Raw genomic sequence first — 22,813 nt, 5'->3', positions numbered from 1 at the left:
TAGGTGGGTTAATGAGTGAGTGGGTGGTGCAGTGGGTGAGCGAGTGGGTGAGTAGGTGGGTTAATGACAGTGTGGGTGGTGGAGTGGGTGAGCGAGCGGGTGAGTAGGTGGGTTAATGAGTGAGTGGGTGGTGGAGTGGGTGAGCGAGCGGGTGAGTGAGTAGGTGAGTGTGAGCTAATGAGTGAGTGGGTCGTGGAGTGGGTGAGCGAGCGAGCGGGCGAGTAGGTGAGTGTGAGCTAATGAGTGAGTGGGTGGTGGAGTGGGTGAGCGAGTGGGTGAGTAGGTGAGTGTGAGTGAATTAGTGAGTGGGTGGTGGAGAGGGTGAGCGAGCGGGTGAGTAGGTGAGTTAATGAGTGAGTGGGTGGTGGAATGGGTGAGCGAGCGGGTGAGTGTGAGCTAATGAGTGAGTGGGTGGTGGAGTGGGTGAGCGAGCGAGCGGGTGAGTAGGTGAGTGTGAGTGAATGCGTGAGTGGGTGGTGGAGTGGGTGAGCGAGTGGGTGAGTAGGTGAGTTAATGAGTGAGTGGGTGGTGGAGTGGGTGAGCGAGCGGGTGAGTAGGTGAGTGTGAGCTAATGAGTGAGTGGGTGGTGGAGTGGGTGAGCGAGCGGGCGGGTGAGTAGGTGAGTGTGAGCTAATGAGTGAGTGGGTGGTGGAGTGGGTGAGCGAGCGAGCCGGTGAGTAGGTGAGTTAATGAGTGAGTGGGTGGTGGAGTGGGTGAGCGAGCGGGTGAGTAGGTGGGTTAATGAGTGAGTGGGTGGTGGAGTGGGTGAGCGAGCGGGTGAGTAGGTGAGTTAATGAGTGAGTGGGTGGTGGAGTGGGTGAGCGAGTGGGTGAGTAGGTGAGTTAATGAGTGAGTGGGTGGTGGAGAGGATGAGCGAGCGGATGAGTAGGTGAGTGTGAGTGAATGAGTGAGTGGGTGGTGGAGTGGGTGAGCGAGTGGGTGAGTAGGTGAGTGTGAGCTAATGAGTGAGTGGGTGGTGGAGTGGGTGAGCGAGCGGGCGGGTGAGTAGGTGAGTGTGAGCTAATGAGTGAGTGGGTGGTGGAGTGGGTGAGCGAGCGAGCGGGTGTGTAGGTGAGTGTGAGTGAATGAGTGAGTGGGTGGTGGAGTGGGTGAGCGAGCGGGCGAGTAGGTGAGTGTGAGCTAATGAGTGAGTGGGTGGTGGAGTGGGTGAGCTAGCGGGTGAGTGTGAGCTAATGAGTGAGTGGGTGGTGGAGTGGGTGAGCGAGCGGGTGAGTAGGTGAGTGTGAGCTAATGAGTGAGTGGGTGGTGGAGTGGGTGAGCTAGCGGGTGAGTGTGAGCTAATGAGTGAGTGGGTGGTGGAGTGGGTGAGTGAGCGAGCGGGCGGGTGAGTGCGTGAGTGTGAGTTAATGAGTGAGTGGGTGGTGGAGTGGGTGAGCGAGTGGGTGGGTAGGTGGGTTAATGAGAGTGTGGGTGGTGGAGTGGGTGAGCGAGCGGGTGAGTAGGTGGGTTAATGAGTGAGTGGGTGGTGCAGTGGGTGAGCGAGCGGGTGAGTAGGTGGGTTAATGAGTGAGTGGGTGGTGGAGTGGGTGAGCGAGTGGGTGAGTAGGTGGGTTAATGAGAGTGTGGGTGGTGGAGTGGGTGAGCGAGCGGGTGAGTAGGTGGGTTAATGAGTGAGTGGGTGGTGGAGTGGGTGAGCGAGCGGGTGAGTGAGTAGGTGAGTGTGAGCTAATGAGTGAGTGGGTGGTGGAGTGGGTGAGCGAGCGAGCGGGTGAGTAGGTGAGTGTGAGTGAATGAGTGAGTGGGTGGTGGAGTGGGTGAGCTAGTGGGTGAGTAGGTGAGTGCGAGCTAATGAGTGAGTGGGTGGTGGAGTGGGTGAGCGAGCGGGCGGGTGAGTAGGTGAGTGTGAGCTAATGAGTGAGTGGGTGGTGGAGTGGGTGAGCGGGCGAGCGAGTAGGTGAGTAGGTGGGTTAATGAGTGAGTGGGTGGTGGAGTGGGTGAGCTAGCGGGTGAGTGTGAGCTAATGAGTGAGTGGGTGGTGGAGTGGGTGAGCGAGCGGGTGAGTAGGTGAGTGTGAGCTAATGAGTGAGTGGGTGGTGGAGTGGGTGAGCTAGCGGGTGAGTGTGAGCTAATGAGTGAGTGGGTGGTGGAGTGGGTGAGCTAGCGGGTGAGTGTGAGCTAATGAGTGAGTGGGTGGTGGAGTGGGTGAGTGAGCGAGCGGGCGGGTGAGTGGGTGAGTGTGAGTTAATGAGTGAGTGGGTGGTGGAGTGGGTGAGCGAGTGGGTGAGTAGGTGGGTTAATGAGAGTGTGGGTGGTGGAGTGGGTGAGCGAGCGGGTGAGTAGGTGGGTTAATGAGTGAGTGGGTGGTGGAGTGGGTGAGCGAGCGGGTGAGTAGGTGGGTTAATGAGTGAGTGGGTGGTGCAGTGGGTGAGCGAGTGGGTGAGTAGGTGGGTTAATGACAGTGTGGGTGGTGGAGTGGGTGAGCGAGCGGGTGAGTAGGTGGGTTAATGAGTGAGTGGGTGGTGGAGTGGGTGAGCGAGCGGGTGAGTGAGTAGGTGAGTGTGAGCTAATGAGTGAGTGGGTCGTGGAGTGGGTGAGCGAGCGAGCGGGCGAGTAGGTGAGTGTGAGCTAATGAGTGAGTGGGTGGTGGAGTGGGTGAGCGAGTGGGTGAGTAGGTGAGTGTGAGTGAATTAGTGAGTGGGTGGTGGAGAGGGTGAGCGAGCGGGTGAGTAGGTGAGTTAATGAGTGAGTGGGTGGTGGAATGGGTGAGCGAGCGGGTGAGTGTGAGCTAATGAGTGAGTGGGTGGTGGAGTGGGTGAGCGAGCGAGCGGGTGAGTAGGTGAGTGTGAGTGAATGCGTGAGTGGGTGGTGGAGTGGGTGAGCGAGTGGGTGAGTAGGTGAGTGTGAGTGAATGAGTGAGTGGGTGGTGGAGTGGGTGAGCGAGTGGGTGAGTAGGTGAGTGTGAGCTAATGAGTGAGTGGGTGGTGGAGTGGGTGAGCCAGCGGGTGAGTAGGTGAGTAGGTGAGTTAATAAGTGAGTGGGTGGTGGAGTGGGCGAGCGAGCGAGCGGGTGAGTAGGTGAGTGTGAGCTAATGAGTGAGTGGGTGGTGGAGTGGGTGAGCGAGCGGGCGGGTGTGTAGGTGAGTAGGTGAGTTAATAAGTGAGTGGGTGGTGGAGTGGGCGAGCGAGCGGGTGAGTAGGTGAGTGTGAGCTAATGAGTGAGTGGGTGGTGGAGTGGGTGAGCGTGCAGGTGAGTTGGTGAGTGTGAGCTAATGAGTGAGTGGGTGGTGGAGTGGGTGAGCCAGCGGGTGAGTAGGTGAGTGTGAACTAATGAGTGAGTGGGTGGTGGAGTGGGTGAGCGAGCGGGTTAGTAGGTGAGTGTGAGCTATTGAGTGAGTGGATGGTGGAGTGGGTGAGCTAGTAGGTGAGTGTGAGCTAATGAGTGAGTGGGTGGTCGAGTGGGTGAGCGAGCGGGTGAGTAGGTGAGTGGGTGAATGAGTTAGTGGGTTATCGAGTGGGTGAGTGAGCGGGTGGTGGTGGGAAGGGGGTCTCAGTGGTAGCAATTCCACATTCCCATGGCAGGGAGCGGGGCATGTACCTTCTTTTCAAAGGTGGACAGTCCTTCGGAGAGTGTTCCAAGCTTGGTGATGACGTCGGCCATAGTTGGAACTGAAGATGCCTGTGGGAACAGATGGGGATTGGTCCACACACCACTCCACCAGGTACTCATTTGAGGCTGAGTCGACCCAGGGGAGGACCGGTTCAGATAATCGCCGTCACCGAGGGTGTTTCGGTTGCGAGCGGGAATCAAACTCGGGGGTTGCTGGGTTCATCGTGCAGCGGACTGCACCGCCGCCGCCGCCGCCGCCGCCGCCACCACCACCACCACCGCTACCACCACCACTTCGACTACCATCACCACCACCACCACCGCTCCCCACACATTACCACCACCACCACTGCTACCACCACCGCCACCACCACCACCAGCGCTACCACCACCACCACCACCACTGCTACCACCACCGCCACCACCACCACCAGCGCTACCACCACCACCACCACCACTGCTACCACCACCGCCACCACCACCACCAGCGCTACCACCACCACCACCACCACCGCTACCACCACCACCACTGCTACCACCACCGCCACCACCACCACCAGCGCTACCACCACCACCACCACTGCTACCACCACCGCCACCACCACCACCAGCGCTACCACCACCACCACCACCACCGCTACCACCACCACCACCACCACCACTGCTACCACCACCGCCACCACCACCACCAGCGCTACCACCACCACCACCACCACCGCTACCACCACCACCACCACCACCACTGCTACCACCACCGCCACCACCAGCGCTACCACCACCACCACCACCACCGCTACCACCACCACCACCACTGCTACCACCACCGCCACCACCACCACCAGCGCTACCACCACCACCACCACCGCTACCACCACCACCACCACTGCTACCACCACCGCCACCACCACCACCAGCGCTACCACCACCACCACCACCACCGCTACCACCACCACCACCACCACCACTGCTACCACCACCGCCACCACCACCACCAGCGCTACCACCACCACCACCACCACCGCTACCACCACCACCACCACCACCACTGCTACCACCACCGCCACCACCACCACCAGCGCTACCACCACCACCACCACCACCGCTACCACCACCACCACCACCACCGCTACCACCACCACCACCACCGCTACCACCACCACCACCACTGCTACCACCACCGCCACCACCACCACCAGCGCTACCACCACCACCACCACCGCTACCACCACCACCACCACCAACGCTACCACCACCACCACCACCGCTACCACCACCACCACCACCGCTACCACCACCACCTCGACTACCATCACCACTACCACCACCACCACCACCACTGCTACCACCACCACCACCAGCGCTACCACCACCACCACCACTGCTACCACCACCGCCACCACCACCACCAGCGCTACCACCACCACCACCGCTACCACCACCACCTCGACTACCATCACCACTACCACCACCACCACCGCTACCACCACCACCTCGACTACCATCACCACTACCACCACCACCACCACCGCTACCACCACTGCTACCACCACCGCCACCACCACCACCACCGCTACCACCACCATTACCACCACCGCTTCCACCACCACCTCGACTACCATCACCACTACCATCACCACCACCACCACCGCCACCACCACCGTCACCGCCGTCACCGCCGCGTACCCGGCTGGTGGTGTGTGCTGCCACCAGCGGCTGGTTGAAGGCGCGCCCCACGTGATCCAGGAGGCTCAGCACGTGGTCCAGCTCCCTGGGCGCACACACGGCACGCAGCATCGTCAACATCATCATCAGCATCGTCATCAGCATCATCAGCATCGTCAACATCGTCATCAGCATCGTCATCATCGTCAGCATCGTCATCAGCATCGTCATCAGCATCGGCATCGTTTTCAGAATCGTCATCAGAGTCGTCATCAGCATCGTCAGCATCGTCATCATCATCGTCATCATCGTCATCATCGTCATCAACATCATCATCAGAATCGTCATGATCAGAATCGTCATCATCATCAGCAGCGCCATCATCGTCGTCATCATCATCGTCATTGTCGTCATCATCGTCGTCATCATGATCATCGTCATCGTCGTCATCATCATCGTCATGATCATCGTCATCGTCGTCATCATCGTCGTCATCATGATTATCGTCATCGTCGTCATCATCGTCGTCGTCATCGTCGTCATCATGATCATCGTCATCGCCGTCATCATCGTCGTCATCATGATCATCGTCATCATGATCATCGTCATCGTCGTCATCATGATAATTAATCGTCGTCGTCATCATCATCGTCGTCATCATGATTATTGTCATCATGGTGGTCATCATGATAATTAATCGTCGTCATGGTACTGTGCAGTCACGCGTGATTGTGAGTCGGCACGGCATGGGTCCTGCAGTGGGGAAGGGAAAAGAAGGAAAACAGACGGAACAAGAAGGACAAAGAGAAGCGAAGGAAAAAACGATGGGGGAAAATGAAAAAAAAAACTCTTTCAAGTAAGAATAAGTTGGAAAAACGGGGGGTTGGGTGGAGAAGGAAATAGCAAGAAAAAAGAAGGAATAAACAATGAAAAAAGGGAGAAAGAAGGAAAATTAAATAAGAAAAAGTGACAATGAGAACGAAACATTGAAGGAAAAAACATATAGGAAGGGAGAATGAAAAACAATGAAGAATCTCACCCCGCCCCCCACCCCTTCCCCCCCAGCCCAGGGCTGTGTGGACTGGGCCACGAGGAGCAGCAGCAGGGGGCGTGGTAGAGGGGGGAGGGGTGATCATAACCAGGGGGCGTGGCCATGGGCGTGGCCATGGCATGGCGCCTCGCCGGGGGCGTGACCATTACACGGGGCGTGGCCATGGTTGCGGCCAGGGGCGTGGAGGGCGGCGGCGTCGTCGGAGGAGGGGTGTCAAGAGGCGTGGCCTGAGAGGTGTGACCATGCCACCGGGCGTGGCCGTGACAGGGGGCGTGGCCGGAGAGGTGTGGCCCGGGGGCGTGGCAGGAGGCGTGGAAGGGGGCGTCGGCGGATGGGGTGTAAGGAGGCGGGGCCGGGGAGGTGTGGCCTTGCCACCGGGCGTGGCCGTGACAGGGGGCGTGGCCGGAGAGGTGTGGCCCGGGGACGTGGCAGGAGGCGTGGAAGGGGGCGTCGGCGAATGGGGTGTAAGGAGGCGGGGCCGGGGAGGTGAGACCATGCCACTGGGCGTGGCCATGACAGGGTGCACGTCATCGTTTTGGGTCTTTCGGTAAAAGTCACGTCGACAGGTTCAAAGAAAATCACAAAAGCAAGCAAATGAAATACGTCGTTTCGATCGCAACACAAGCGTGTACGTCATCGGGAAGACATGCAATACCCGGGTGTCTACAAACTGAGTTGTGGCTGCCGCAGCAGTTACATTGGAACGCGTTTCGCGGACACAAGGCGGATCTGAAACACGGTAGGACCAATACCTCTGCCGTTGCCGATCGTTGTTTTTAAATCTCTGAAGGTAACCCACCGGCTACCTTCAGAGATTTGTTCACGAAGCCACATCCAGATATATAAACACGGACACAGCTTCAGCCGAGAGGATGGGTGCTAACCGAGCAATCATTGGAAGGACGTTATTAACCAGGTAAAGTTTTAACTGACTGTGATGTTTCCATCCTACCTGCCTATGTCACTCTCTGTGTCTTTCTCTCTCTCTGTGTGCATTGCTCTCCGATCTCAACTCCAGTGACCCGGGGTCTGCCGCGGGGTCCACTTTCTACCCCGCCTCCTCTCCCCGCTACTGCCGAGGCCTACACTAGGACCTCGTACCACGGCAGATCTCTCGCCTACTTCAGCAGTTGTTTTCTTGCTGTGGCTGTCCCACCTGATGACGATTGCTGTGGTTGTCCTGATGACAATTGCTGTGGTTGTCCTGATGACGATTGCTGTGGTTGTCTCACCTGATGACGATTGCTGTGGCTGTCCCACCTGATGACGATTGCTGTGGCTGTCCCACCCGATGACGACTGCTTTGGTTGTCCTGATGACGATTGCTGTGGTTGTCTCACCTGATGACGATTGCTGTGGTTGTCCTGATGACGATTGCTGTGGTTGTCCCACCTGATGACGATTGTTGTAATTGTCCCACCTGATGATGATTGCTGTGGTTGTCTCACCTGATGACGATTGCTGTGGTTGTCTCACCTGATGACGATTGCTGTGGTTGTCCTGATGACGATTGCTGTGGTTGTCCCACCTGATGACGACTGCTGTAGTTGTCCCACCTGATGACGACTGCTGTAGTTGTCCCACCTGATGACGATTGCTGTGGTTGTCCCACCTGATGACGATTGCTGTGGTTGTCCTGATGACGATTGCTGTGGTTGTCTCACCTGATGACGATTGCTGTGGTTGTCCCACCTGATGACGACTGCTGTAGTTGTCCCACCTGATGACGATTGCTGTGGTTGTCTCACCTGATGACGATTGCTGTGGTTGTCCTGATGACGACTGCTGTAGTTGTCCCACCTGATGACGATTGCTGTGGTTGTCTCACCTGATGACGATTGCTGTGGTTGTCCAACCTGATGACGATTGCTGTAGTTGTCCCACCTGATGACGATTGCTGTGGTTGTCCCACCTGATGACGACTGCTGTGGTTGTCCCACCTGATGACGACTGCTGTGGTTGTCCTGATGACGATTGCTGTGGTTGTCCCACCTGATGACGACTGCTGTGGTTGTCCCACCTGATGACGATTGCTGTGGTTGTCCCACCTGATGACGATTGCTGTGGTTGTCTTGATGACGACTGCTGTGGTTGTCCCACGTGATGACGACTGCTGTGGTTGTCTCACCTGATGACGATTGCTGTGGTTGTCTTGATGACGACTGCTGTGGTTGTCCCACGTGATGACGACTGCTGTGGTTGTCCCACGTGATGACGATTGCTGTGGTTGTCCCACCTGATGACGATTGCTGTGGTTGTCCCACCTGATGACGATTGCTGTGGCTGTCCCACCTGATGACGCTTGCTGTGGTTGTCCCACCTGATGACGATTGCTGTGGTTGTCCCACCTGATGACGATTGCTGTCGTTGTCTCACTTGATGACGATTGCTGTGGTTGTCTCACCTGATGACGATGGCTGTGGTTGTCCCACCTGATGACGACTGCTGTGGTTGTCCCACCTGATGACGATTGCTGTCGTTGTCTCACTTGATGACGATTGCTGTGGTTGTCCCACCTGATGACGATGGCTGTGGTTGTCTCACCTGATGACGATTGCTGTGGTTGCCCCACCTGATGACGATTGCTGTGGTTGCCCCACCTGATGACGATTGCTGTGGTTGCCCCACCTGATGACCATTGCTGTGGTTGTCCCACCTGATGACGATGGCTGTGGTTGTCCCACCTGATGACGATTGCTTGCGTTGCGATCGAAACTCTGTGATCTATAACTTTGTCTACCCACGTGACTTTACCGAAAGAACCAAAGAGCATGGATTCCTGCTGTCACGAAAGCTTCAAATCAAGATTAGCATGTAAATGTAAGATTGGGGGGCACGGCAGTGACAGTGGGCGTGGCCGTGTCCGTTGGGGGCGTGTCCGCGGGGGGCGTGTCAGAGGGGGGCTTGTCTGGGAAGGGGGGGCGTGTCCGCGGGCGTCGTGTCCGCGGGGGCGTGTCAGAGGAGGGGCGTGCCCGGGAGGGAGTGTCAATTGGGGGGGCGTGTCCGGGGGGTGGGAGGGGGCGTGTCCAGGGAGGGGAGGGGGGGGCGTGTCCCGCTGGTGATGCTCCTCCCCCTCCTCCTCCTCCTCACGTGTGCAGGGGCTGGCAGCAGGCGAGCAGCAGGCGTGAGAGGCGCGTGGGAGGGAGCCCCCCCCGGGCCGCCTCCACGTCCTGGGACAGCCCCCCGCACGCAGCAAACTCGGCCAGGGCGGTGCACAGCGCGGGAGGCAGCCTGCGGGGGGGGAGGGGCGAGGGGAGGGGGAGGGGCCAGGGGAGGGGGAGGGGCGAGGGGAGGGGGAGGGGCGAGGGGAGGGGCGAGGGGAGGGGCGAGGGAGGGGTGAATCAGACAGCTGACGAGGTCACTCGCTCAGTCTAACCAAACACTCGCTCGCTCATGACACTCACACTGCTGCTGACGATGTTTACGGTTAACATGGTGACGATAACGATTACATGATGATGAGAATGACGATGATCAATAGAGACACGATGATGGTGATGGTGGTGATAATGATTACATGATGATGATGATGATGAGAATGATGATGATCAATAGAGACACGATGATGATGATGATGGTGATAATGATTACATGATGATGATGATGATGAGAATGATGATGATCAATAGAGAAACGATGATGATGGTGATAATGATTACATGATGATGCTGACAAAGATGGTGACGATGGAGACACGATGATGGTGATGATGATGCTTCTGCTGATGGTGATGCTGCTGATGATAATGATTACGTGATGATGATGATGACAATGATGATGACAATAGAGTCATGATGATGATGATAATGATGGTGACGACGATGATGGTGACGACGGTGATTGTGACGATGATGATTGTGACGACGATGATGGTGACGATGGTGATTGTGACGACGATGATTGTGACGATGATGATGGTGACGACGATGATGGTGACGACGGTGATTGTGACGACGATGATTGTGACGACGATGACTGTGACGACGGTGATGGTGATGACGATGATGGTGACGACGATGATGGTGACGACGATGATGGTGACGACGATGATGGTGACGACGATGATTGTGACGACGATGACTGTGACGACGGTGATGGTGACGACGATGATGGTGACGATGATAATGGTGACGACGATGATTGTGACGATGATGACTGTGACGACGGTGATGGTGACGACGATGATGGTGACGACGGTGATGATGACGGCGATGATGGTGACGACGATGATGGTGACGACGATGATTGTGACGACGATGACTGTGACGACGGTGATGGTGACGACGATGATGGTGACGATGATAATGGTGACGACGATGATTGTGACGACGATGACTGTGACGACGATGATGGTGACGACGGTGATGGTGACGACGATGATGGTGATGACGGTGATGGTGACGACGGTGATTGTGACGACGATGACTGTGACGACAATGATGGTGACGACGGTGATGGTGACGACGATGATGGTGACGACGATGATGGTGACGACGGTGTTGATGACGGCGATGATGGTGACGACGATGATGGTGATTCGATGATTGTGACGACGATGACTGTGACGACGGTGATGGTGACGACGATGATGGTGACGATGATAATGGTGACGACGATGATTGTGACGACGATGACTGTGACGACGATGATGGTGACGACGGTGATGGTGACGACGATGATGGTGATGACGGTGATGGTGACGACGGTGATTGTGACGACGATGACTGTGACGACAATGATGGTGACGACGGTGATGGTGACGGCGATGATTGTGACGACGATGATGGTGACGACGATGATTGTGACAACGATGACTGTGACGACGATGATGGTGACGACGATGATGGTGACGCCGGTGATGGTGACGACGATGATGGTGACGACGGTGATGGTGACGGCGATGATTGTGATGACGATGATGGTGACGACGGTGATGGTTACGACGATGGTTGTGACGATGATGACGACGATGACGGTGATGACGATGATCGTGACGACGGTGACGGTGACGACGGTGATTGTGACGATGATGATTGTGACGACGGGACAGGACCGACCCTTCCTTGCTGATGTCTGAGATCTTCTGCTGGAGGGCGATGACGCGCGGTGACGCGGCCGATGAGGTGGGCGAGGGGCCGCTGGAGTCGACCCGAGGAGGTAGCGGCGGGCGCTCCTCCTCGCCGTCTGTCGGGGGACGACGAGGTGGTGGTGGCATCGTCATCGCCGTGATCATCATCGTCGTCATCATAATCATTGTCGTCATCATTGTCTCCATCATCATCGTCATCATCATCGTCATCGTCATCATCATCATCATCCTCATCATCATCATCATCATCATTATCGTCGTCATCATCGTCGTCATCGTCGTCATCATCGTCGTCATCGTCGTCATCATCGTCATCATCGTCGTCATCATCGTCGTCATCGTCGTCATCATCGTTATCATCATCATCATCATCGTCGTCATCATCATCATCGTTACCATCATCATCGTCATCATCGTCATCGTCGTCATCGTCGTCATCGTCGTCATCATCGTCATCATCGTCATCATCATCATCATCATTGTCGTCATCGTCGTCATCATCGTCGTCATCATCATCATCATCGTCATCATCATCGTCATCATCATCATCGTCGTCATCATCATCGTCATCGTCATCATTGTCTTCATCATCATCATCATCATCGTCGTCATCGTCGTCATCATTATCATCGTCATCATCGTCATCGTCGTCATCATCATCGTCATCATCATCATCGTCGTCATCGTCATCGTTATCATCGTCATCATCATCATCGTCATCGTCATCATTGTCTTCATCATCATCATCATCATTGTCGTCATCGTCGTCATCATCGTCGTCATCATCATCATCGTCATCATCATCGTCATCATCATCATCATCGTCATCATCATCGTCATCGTCATCATTGTCTTCATCATCATCATCGTCGTCATCGTCGTCATCATTATCATCGTCATCATCATCATCGTCGTCATCATCATCGTCATCATCATCATCGTCGTCATCGTCATCGTTATCATCGTCATCATCATCATCATCGTCATCGTCATCATTGTCTTCATCATCATCATTGTTGTCATCGTCGTCATCATCGTCGTCATCATCATCATCGTCATCATCATCATCATCATCGTCGTCATCATCATCGTCATCGTCATCATTGTCTTCATCATCATCATCATCATCGTCGTTATCGTCGTCATCATCATCATCGTCATCATCATCGTCATCATCGTCATCATCATTGTCATCATCATCGTCATCATCATTATCGTTATCATCATCATCATCACCGTCGTCATTATCATCATCGTCATCATTGTGATCATCATCATCGTCGTCATCATCATCACCACAATCATCGCCATCGTCGCCACCACTTTAGAAGAGGAGTGGTGATGTGAGACGGCTGATCCTGCCATTGACGGCGGTGGCGCTGACGGTGCTGATGATGATGCTGATGAAGATGGTGCTGATGATGATGCTGATGAAGATGGTGCTGATGATGATGCTGATGAAGATGGTGCTGATGATGATGTTGCTGATGATGATGATGATGACGACGCTGGCAGAGGCACCTGGCAGACCTTTCTCCTCCTACGGCTCCTCGGCCACCCTCTGCACCACCCACCGCAGTGGGCACACGAGGCCCTGGTTGGTCTGGGTGTAGTTGCCGATGATGGTGGTGATGCTGATGATGATGGTGGTGATGCTGGTGATGATGGTGGTGATGCTGGCGGAGGTACCTGACAGGTCTTTATCCTCCTATGGCTCCTCGGCCACCCTCTGCACCACCCACCGCAGTGGGCACACGAGGCCCTGGTTGGTCTGGGTGTAGTTGCCGATGATGGTGGTGATGCCGATGATGGTGATGATGATGATGGTGGTGATGATGATGATGGTGGTGATGATGATGATGGTGGTGATGCTGGCGGAGGTACCTGACAGGTCTTTCTCCTCCTGTGGCTCCTCGGCCACACTCTGAATCGCCCACTGCAGTGGGCACACGAGGCCCTGGTTGGGCTGGGTGTAGTTCTCGATGAGCTCGTGCAGGGCGCGGTAGTGCTTGGGTTGCACACCCTGGGAGGCCTGCAGACACCACCACCAGCATCAGCAGGATCAGCAGTAGCATCATCATTAGCATCATTAGCATCATCACCACCGTCATCATCATCGTCATAGTTATCATTGTCATCATCGTCATCATTATTGTCATCATCATCGTCATCAGCATCATCACCACCGTCATCATCATCGTCATAGTCATCATCGTCATCACCATCATCATCATAGTCATCATCATCGTCATCATCATCGTCATCATCATAGTCATCATCAGCATCATAGTAATCATCATCGTCATCATCATCATCGTCATCATCATCGACATCGTCATCGTCATCATCGTCATCATCGTCATCATCATCATCGTCATCATCGTCATCATCATCGTCATCATCATCATCATCGTCATCATCGTCATCATCATAGTCATCATCATAGTCATCATCATCATCATAGTCATCATCATCGTCATGGTCATCATCATCGTCATCATCATCATAGCCATCATCATCATCATCATAGTCCTCATCATCGTCATCATCATCGTCATCATCATCTGCATTATCTTTTTTTTTACGATCAGAAGAAATATAAAGATTTTTTTTCGACTTAAACCTTTCGCGACTGCAGGGATTCATCTTCTTGGTTCTTTCGGTAAAGTCACCGCCACGTAGAAGGGAAACAATAAAATAATAAAAATAAAACATAATAAAAATAAAAAAATAAAATAAAATTGTGTGATTTTATTTCCATTCTACGTGACTTTAACCGAAAGAACCAAGAAGATAAATAGAAAGATGCTCGGTCTTTCGGCACTTTGCATCGTTCATCATGTCGTCTTACCGTTTTCCCACGTCACGTGGATCCCATTGTATGCTACTGCGTTCACAAACACCGGCAAAAAATAAAATAAAAAATTACCCTAAAAACCCATCGCCAGATCCCTCTGCTTTGGTCGCATCACACGAAGCGCCCTCGGTAGCCCAATGCGTCGAGAAAGACGCCACACACCCCCACCACCAACCCCCCCCCCCCCCCCCCCCGTCAACTGAGCGTACCGAAACTCCAGCCAAATTCTGGCAGAAACCAGAGGGCCCTTGAAGATGCGGCAGTGGCCAGTGGCTGGGGAAGCCGCCCCCGTCAATTTTCGCATTTTCTGGCCCTATAGAATGCCAATTTTGGCGTTGTTCGTGATGAACTTCGTCGACCCCTCTGTATCCTTGGTACCCCCGTTACCCCTATATCCAAAAATAAGAATTGTGGGTGACAAATGAAGATTTGAATTTCAGTAGAATATTGCGTGGCAGCTTATAGAGCGAGCCCACGAGCTGAAATGAGTTAAGTGATGACGTCACCCTGCTGCTCTATATAAAACCGGGAGCAAGCGAGGGCTTTACCATTCTGGCGAATTGCCCGATGATACTGGATGTATTTACCAGCGAAACGTCACAGTACTCAAACTGTAAATGTTGTGGATTCACTCTTCAACACACCGGTGGGCTAAAGTAGTGAATTATTTGTCTTTTTGTCAACGTGACACTTTTTTGCTGATTGGCCGTGTCGGGTGGTGGAGGGTTACGACACATTTATAAATAAACGCGATCTAACCCAAAAACCTTTATTACGAGCCCAGGCTTTTGCAGCGTATGCATCGATGCGCCGCTGTTTCGAGCTCACCGCAGAATCCGCATTCCGGATTTGTGTCCGTGAAAAGTTGCCGGGGAACGTGCCCGTGGTCGCTAGTCCCATGGGGCATGGGCTCCAGCTCAGATCGCCGTGGCGCTTGTACGATGGATTCGAGTGAAACAGCTCCCAGTGAGGCCTCAAGCGATCACCTGCAGGGCATCGTGCCCCCGTCCAAGCGTAGCCCTTGCGTGACGTTATGATTTGCTGGTGGTGGAAATCGACCATTTGGGCGTACAGCTTGTTCCGGTCTACACCTGAGAAGCATTCCTCCTCCTCCTGGCGATTCCCCGCGGTGTGCCCCCCGCGCTGCTGTGAGGAAGACAGGCGAGTGCGCTCCCTTTTGCTGGGACGACATTCAGTTTTGGGTGGCACTGGGCCACCGCCGGCTGACTCCGCACCAACACTCACAGCAGGCGCGCTCCCCGCCGCTGCTGCTGTTGAGAAGGACCTTCGTACCTCATTTCACGAGTTTTGCGGCGAGTCTCACCGAGTTATCTCGGCAGGGAGAAGGCACTGCCCCTCCCGTGCCTGGTCTCACCACATCGCCCACCCTCGTGAGCCGTGCGTCCACCACGCGTTTTGTCCATGGCAGGGCCCGCAAGAGAGAGGGTAGTGCCGTGTTGGGGCTCCGTAGCAGCGGCTCGTGAGCGAGTTCTGATGCTGACCGGGGTGTATTCAGTGGCGGCGGTGACAAGGAGACCCCAGGTATGTAGGATACTCCCGTAGAAGTGGGGAATCTGCGCGAGTGGAATACCTCTAATGTCCATGAAGAAGAGTTGCCTACTGCAATGAAGGCCCCCTGAGGTTATTCAGATCAGCATTATCATCACCACCATCATCAGCATCATCAGCATTATGATCACCACCACCACAACCATCAGCATCATCATCAGCATTATCATCACCATCAACAACCGCCATTCGCCACAAAGTGGCGGTGACGTCACCACGACGCTTGTGCCAGGCTATGTGCACCTTGAGGGCACGTGAAGTGTCGAACGCCCGCTGGCAGGAGGTCAAGGGGCAGACCCAAGTGCCACGGGTCGACTGACTGAGATGACTGGCTGATGCACCACCTGTGCCCCCTACTGTGCCAACCTGCTGTGCTTTATCCACCCGGCGCTCCGCTCGTTGTTGTGAGTGTCGCTCCTCCGCCCTCTGTTGTTGTTGGAGGGCGACTGCCTCCCACTGCCCAGTAGCATCCTTCACGAGCCTCCTCCACAGAGGGCGATCTTGACACCGCTGGTACCGGTCATCGGCAAGTCCTCCTGTACTACGTCACTCCATCTCTTTTCTAGCCCTTGCCATGCCCATTTAGCCCCCTCTATCCGGCTGAACAAAAGCTGGTAAGGCATGCAGTGACTAGGCATGCGGGCTACATGACCCAGCCAAAGCAGCCTTGCCTGCCGGAGGAGCTCACCGAAGGGACTTTGCGCAGATCTTTCCAGGATTTGTGAGCTCCTCACACAATCCAGCCTGGTTTAACCCCAGGAAGGATCGTAGGCAGGCCAGCCTAAATGTTTTTAATGGGCGAAGATGCTCCATTAGGGGGGTCCATGTTTCGTAAGCGTAGAGAAGGGAGGGAATGACCGTGGCCGAGAAAACTTGAAGCTTCGTGCGGAGCGATAGACCAGGTAGCTTCCACACAGCGTTATGCAACCGATGAAAAGATAATGCCGCTCGACTGATTCGGAGTGAGACTTCTGCTGTCAAACCGGAGCCAGTCATGAGCACACTGCCCAGGTATGGGAAACTCCTTCACTCTCTCCACAACTGCCCGATCACCGATTGGGAGTTGTGGGGGTGGAGTGTCCGATGGTACAAAATACCCAGGCAGGTGCTTAGTTTTGGTGGGGCTGATGGTAAGGCCCCATCTCTTAATGACAAGCTCCAGGTTCAGCAGCAGCGCCTCCAACTCCTCCTCTGAGTGAGCGGCAATTACCAGATCATCAGCATACGAAACATGTTTGACCAATAGGGAGCCATCCCTTGACCGCACCTGGGCATCGATAAGCCTCACATTGTATCTGAACTAGAGGGAAATTCCTCTGGTACAGTAATGAAAGGCTTCACGGACTACGTGGTCGAAAAATATGTTAAATAATGTGGGAGCCAGAGCACATCCCTGTCGCACCCCAAGGTGAACAGGGAATGACTCCGACTCCCGGCCACGTAGTTTTAACCGGGCCCGCTCACCATCATGAAGGTCCTTAATGATCGTGAGCAGAGGGTCAGGGACTCCGAAAGCACGACGAACAACCCAGAGCCCAGGCCTACTGATGGTATCAAAGGCCTTGACCAGGTCAATAAAGCAGAAATGTAGGTCTTTTTGGAATTCCCTACACCTCGGCTGTAGCAAACGAACAGAAAATATGGCATCTGTACAGGACCGCCCTTTCCTGAAACCACATTGGGGTTCCGCAGGCCTCTCCTCAGCGTGCCTAGCAAGGCGATGTTGAATAATCCTTGCCAGGACCTTTCCCGGCACACTGAGGAGTGAGATGCCCCTGTAGTTGTTACAGTCTGTGCGGTCCCTCTTCTTAAAGAGCGGGACCACCAGGGCATCCTTGCAATCCTGCGGAACCCGTCCAGTGGTCCAGACTGTTGTTATGATGTAATTTTGGGCAATCTGTGCACAAACGCCACCCTCCCTCAGCATTTCGCTTGGGAGATCATCTCTGCCCGGTGCCTTTCCTGGTCTCAGACTCTGGATCGCCTTTAGTACTTCCTCAACAGATGGCACCTCAGCCAGCCACTCACAGGGGGTAACTTCTTCAAATATTTGAGGCACCGCAGCTTCAGCAGGGTCATCCTCACTTTGTCCCACGATGTTTTCCATGTCCAGGGATTTCCCCTTCCCCAGGACTTCACAGAAATGCTCAGCAAATCTGCAAACCTGTTCCTGGGGGTCGGAGATTGGATCACCGTTTTTTCCCCTAATGATGGTAAGTGGTGTGGCGCTGCAGGTTACTTTTTTGATGGAGTTAAATAGATATTTTTGATCGCGGGCCATTGAGGCAGACTCCATCTCCTCAGCAACCCGCGACCACCACCCATCCTTGCAGCACCTCACAGCTCTCCGAACCTCCGAGCGAAGGCTGCGGTAAGCCTCCTCAATCTCCGACGTGGGATGCTTTAGCCGATGACAGTGGGCCTGTCGCTTTATCTCAAGCATCCTGAACACCTCCTCTGTCAGCAAGGGCCTCTGGGGAGGTCTGGACCACGTACCCAAAGCAGCCATTGCAGCTGCATGAGTCACAGTCCTAAACCTCGCCCATTTACCCTCGACATCAGGAGGAGTGGGGGACGATGCCAACCCCAGCCGCAAGAGATGATGAAATTCTCGCTTGCAATTTTCATCAGATAACTGAAACCAGGCCACTTTAGTTGGAATGGGGTCCTGGGTGTACACCCACCACCGGAGTGGAAGAATGGCAGTCGCATCTTATAGATGACAAGTCGATGGTCAGAGGGCAGATCAGCTCCACGGTAGGTCCTGGTGTCAAGGACATGGGCTCACATCCACTGGTCTGTCACTAGGTAGTCCAGCAGATGTTCTTGCTTGGACCCGGCATGAGTGAACGAGTGAGTGAGTGGGTGGGTGAGTGAGTGGGTGAGTGAGTGGGTGGGAGAGTGGGTGGGTGGGTGAGTGAGTGAGTGAGTGGGTGAGTGAGTGAGTGGGTGGGTGGGTGGGTGGGTGAGTGAGTGAGTGGGTGGGTGGGTGAGTGGGTGAGTAGGTGGGTGAGTGAATGAGTGGGTGAGTGGGTCGGTGAGTGAATGGGTGAGTGAGTGGGTGGGTGAGTGGGTGAGTGGGTGGGTGAGTGAGTTGGTGGGTGAGTGAGTGAATGGGTGGGTGAGTGGATGAGTTGGTGAGTGGGTTGGTGAGTGAGTGAGTAAATGAGTGGGTGAGTGGGCGAGTGAGTGGGTGGGTGAGTGGGTGAGTGGGTGGGTGAGTTAGTGAGTGGGTGGGTGAGTGGGTGAGTGAGTGAGTGGGTGGGTGAGTGAGTGAGTGGGTGGGTGAGTGAACGAGTGGATGAGTGAGTGAGTGAGTGGGTGGGTGGGTGGGTGAGTGAGTGAGTGGGTGGGTGGGTGGGTGAGTGGGTGAGTAGGTGGGTGAGTGAATGAGTGGGTGAGTGGGTCGGTGAGTGAATGGGTGAGTGAGTGAGTGGGTGGGTGAGTGGGTGAGTGGGTGGGTGAGTGAGTTGGTGGGTGAGTGGGTTGGTGAGTGAGTGAGTAAATGAGTGGGTGAGTGGGCGAGTGAGTGAGTGGGTGGGTGAGTGGGTGGGTGAGTTAGTGAGTGGGTGGGTGAGTGGGTGAGTGAGTGAGTGGGTGGGTGAGTGAGTGAGTGGGTGGGTGAGTGAACGAGTGGATGAGTGAGTGGGCGAGTGAGTGGGTGGGTGAGTGAGTGAGTGGGTGGGTGGATGAGTGGGTGGGTTAGTGAATGAGTGGGTGGGTGAGTGGGTGAGTGGGTGGGTGAGTGGGTGGGTGAGTGGGTGAGTGGGTGGGTGAGTGGGTGAGTGGGTGGGTGAGTGGGTGGGTGAGTGGGTGAGTGGGTGGGTGAGTTGGTGAGTGGGTGGGTGAGCGAGTGACCTGAACTGCGAGCATTCCATCTTCATCCGGCATAATCCTGTAGCTGTGAACCACGTTCTGATGCCTAAACACACGAAGAATAGACACACACATAGAATACACGCACACACACAGAATAAACACACAGAATACACGCATACACACACAGAAAACACACACAGAATACACATACACAGAATACACACACACAGAATACACACACACAGGATAGACACACACAGAATACACATACACACAGAACACACACACAGAATATACACACACACAGAATATACACACACAGAATATACACACAGAATACACACACACAGAATACGCACGTATACAGAATACACACACAATAGACAAACAGAATACACACACATACAGAATACACACATACAGAATACACACACAATACACACACACCGAATACACGCACATACAGAATACAGACACAATGTACACACATAATACACACACACACAGAATACACACACATAAAGAATACACACACAACACACACACACAGATTACACACACAGCATACACATACACAGAATACACACACATACAGAATACACACACATACATACTATACACACACACAGAGCACATACATACAGAATACACACCTAATACACACACACAGAACACACACACACATAATACACACACACACAGAATACACACATACAGATTACACACACAATACACACACAGAATACACACACATACAGAATACAGACACAATGTACACACATAATACACACACACACAGAATACACACATAAAGAATACACACACACCACACACACACACAGATTACACACACAGCATACACATACACAGAATACACACACATACAGAATACACACACATACATAATATACACACACACAGAGCACACACATACAGAATACACACACATTATACACACACACACAGAACACACACACATTATACACACACATAGAATACACACATACCGAATACACACACAATACACACACATACAGAATACACGCACATACAGAATACAGACACAATGTACACACAGAATACACACACAGAATATACACACACACACATAATATACACACAGAATACACATATACAGAATACACACACACACACAGAATACACGCACATACAGAATACAGACACAATGTACACACAGAATACACACACATACACAGAATACACACACACACAGATTACACACACAGAATACACATACACAGAATACACACACATACAGAATACACACACATACATAATACACACGCACACACACACAAAACACACACATACAGAATACACACACATAATACACACACACAGAACACACACACATAATACACACACAGAATACACACATACAGAATACACACATAGAAAATACACACACAATACACACACAAAGACAAAGCTCCCCCTGTGTAGCCTTAACAGGCAGTGTGATGGAACAGATGGAGATTAGTCCACACACGGGGTAGAAGGGAGTGAGATGGAACAGATGGAGATTAGTCCACCCACGGGGTAGAAGGGAGTGAGATGGAACAGATGGAGATTAGTCCACCCACGGGGTAGGAGGGAGTGAGATGGAACAGATGGAGATTAGTCCACACACGTGGTAGAAGGGCGTGAGATGGAACAGATGGAGATTAGTCCACACACGTGGTAGAAGGGCGTGAGATGGAACAGATGGAGATTAGTCCACACACGCGGTAGAAGGGGAGCGAGAAGGAACAGATGGAGATTAGTCCACCCACGTGGTAGGAGGGGAGAGAGATGGAACAGATGGAGATTAGTCCATCCACGGGTAGAAGGGAGTGAGATGGAACAGATGGAGATTAGTCCACACACGGGGTTGAAGGGAGAGAGATGGAACAGATGGAGATTAGTCCATCCACGGGTAGAAGGGAGTGAGATGGAACAGATGGAGATTAGTCCACACACGGGGTAGAAGGGGAGCAAGAAGGAACAGATGGAGATTAGTCCACACATGGGGTAGAAGGGAGTGAAATGGAACAGATGGAGATTAGTCCATCCACGTGGTAGGAGGGGAGCGAGAAGGAACAGATGGAGATTAGTTCACAGAAGTGGTAGAAGGGGAGCGAGATGGAATAGATGGAGATTAGTCCACACACTTGGTAGAAGGGGAGCGAGAAGGAACAGATGGAGATTAGTCCACACACGGGATTAGAAGGCAGTGAGATGGAACAGATGGAGATTAGTCCACACACGGGGTAGAAGGGGAGTGAGATGGAACAGATGGAGATTAGTCCACCCACGTGGTAGAAGGGGAGCGAGAAGGAACAGATGGAGATTAGTCCACCCACGTGGTAGAAGGGGAGCGAGAAGGAACAGATGGAGATTAGTCCACCCACGTGGTAGGAGGGGAGACAGATGGAACAGATGGAGATTAGTCCATCCACGGGTAGAAGGGAGTGAGATGGAACAGATGGAGATTAGTCCACACATGGGGTAGAAGGGAGTGAAATGGAACAGATGGAGATTAGTCCATCCACGTGGTAGGAGGGGAGCGAGAAGGAACAGATGGAGATTAGTTCACACAAGTGGTAGAAGGGGAGCGAGATGGAATAGATGGAGATTAGTCCACACACTTGGTAGAAGGGGAGCGAGAAGGAACAGATGGAGATTAGTCCACACACGGGATTAGAAGGCAGTGAGATGGAACAGATGGAGATTAGTCCACACACGGGGTAGAAGGGGAGTGAGATGGAACAGATGGAGATTAGTCCACCCACGTGGTAGAAGGGGAGCGAGAAGGAACAGATGGAGATTAGTCCACACACGGGGTAGAAGGGGAGCAAGAAGGAACAGATGGAGATTAGTCCACACACGGGGTAGAAGGGAGTGAGATGGAACAGATGGAGATTAGTCCAGACACGGGGTAGGAGGGGAGCGAGAAGGAACAGATGGAGATTAGTCCACACACGGGGTAGAAGGGAAGCGAGATGGAACAGATGGAGATTAGTCCACAAACGGGCTAGAAGGGGAGTGAGATGGAACAGATGGAGATTAGTCCACACACTTGGTAGAAGGGGAGGGAGAAGGAACAGATGGAGATTAGTCCACACACTTGGTAGAAGGGGAGTGAGATGGAACAGATGGAGATTAGTCCACACACTTGGTAGAAGGGGAGGGAGAAGGA

General features: G+C 53.6%; 1 protein-coding gene across 1 annotated transcript in view; it reads right to left on the bottom strand.

Annotated features, from left to right (window-relative positions):
* Positions 1 to 22,813, bottom strand: part of LOC116938343 (phosphatidylinositol 3,4,5-trisphosphate 5-phosphatase 2A-like) — a 117,585-nt gene that overhangs the window by 73,443 nt on the left and 21,329 nt on the right. The window contains exons 3-8 of the mRNA XM_076054730.1: positions 19,654 to 19,717; positions 13,254 to 13,401; positions 11,338 to 11,464; positions 9,371 to 9,511; positions 5,251 to 5,335; positions 3,556 to 3,636 (exon numbers count right to left, since the gene is read on the bottom strand). Coding sequence (XP_075910845.1) covers positions 3,556 to 3,636; positions 5,251 to 5,335; positions 9,371 to 9,511; positions 11,338 to 11,464; positions 13,254 to 13,401; positions 19,654 to 19,717 — 646 coding nt within the window. The remainder of the gene's footprint in view (positions 1 to 3,555; positions 3,637 to 5,250; positions 5,336 to 9,370; positions 9,512 to 11,337; positions 11,465 to 13,253; positions 13,402 to 19,653; positions 19,718 to 22,813) is intronic.

This window comes from Petromyzon marinus, chromosome 67 (genome assembly GCF_048934315.1).
Source record: "Petromyzon marinus isolate PM22_M1 ecotype Great Lakes invasive population chromosome 67, UKy_Petmar_22M1.pri1.0, whole genome shotgun sequence".
NCBI lineage: Eukaryota > Metazoa > Chordata > Hyperoartia > Petromyzontiformes > Petromyzontidae > Petromyzon > Petromyzon marinus.
This window is presented reverse-complemented; position numbering and strand designations above follow the sequence as displayed.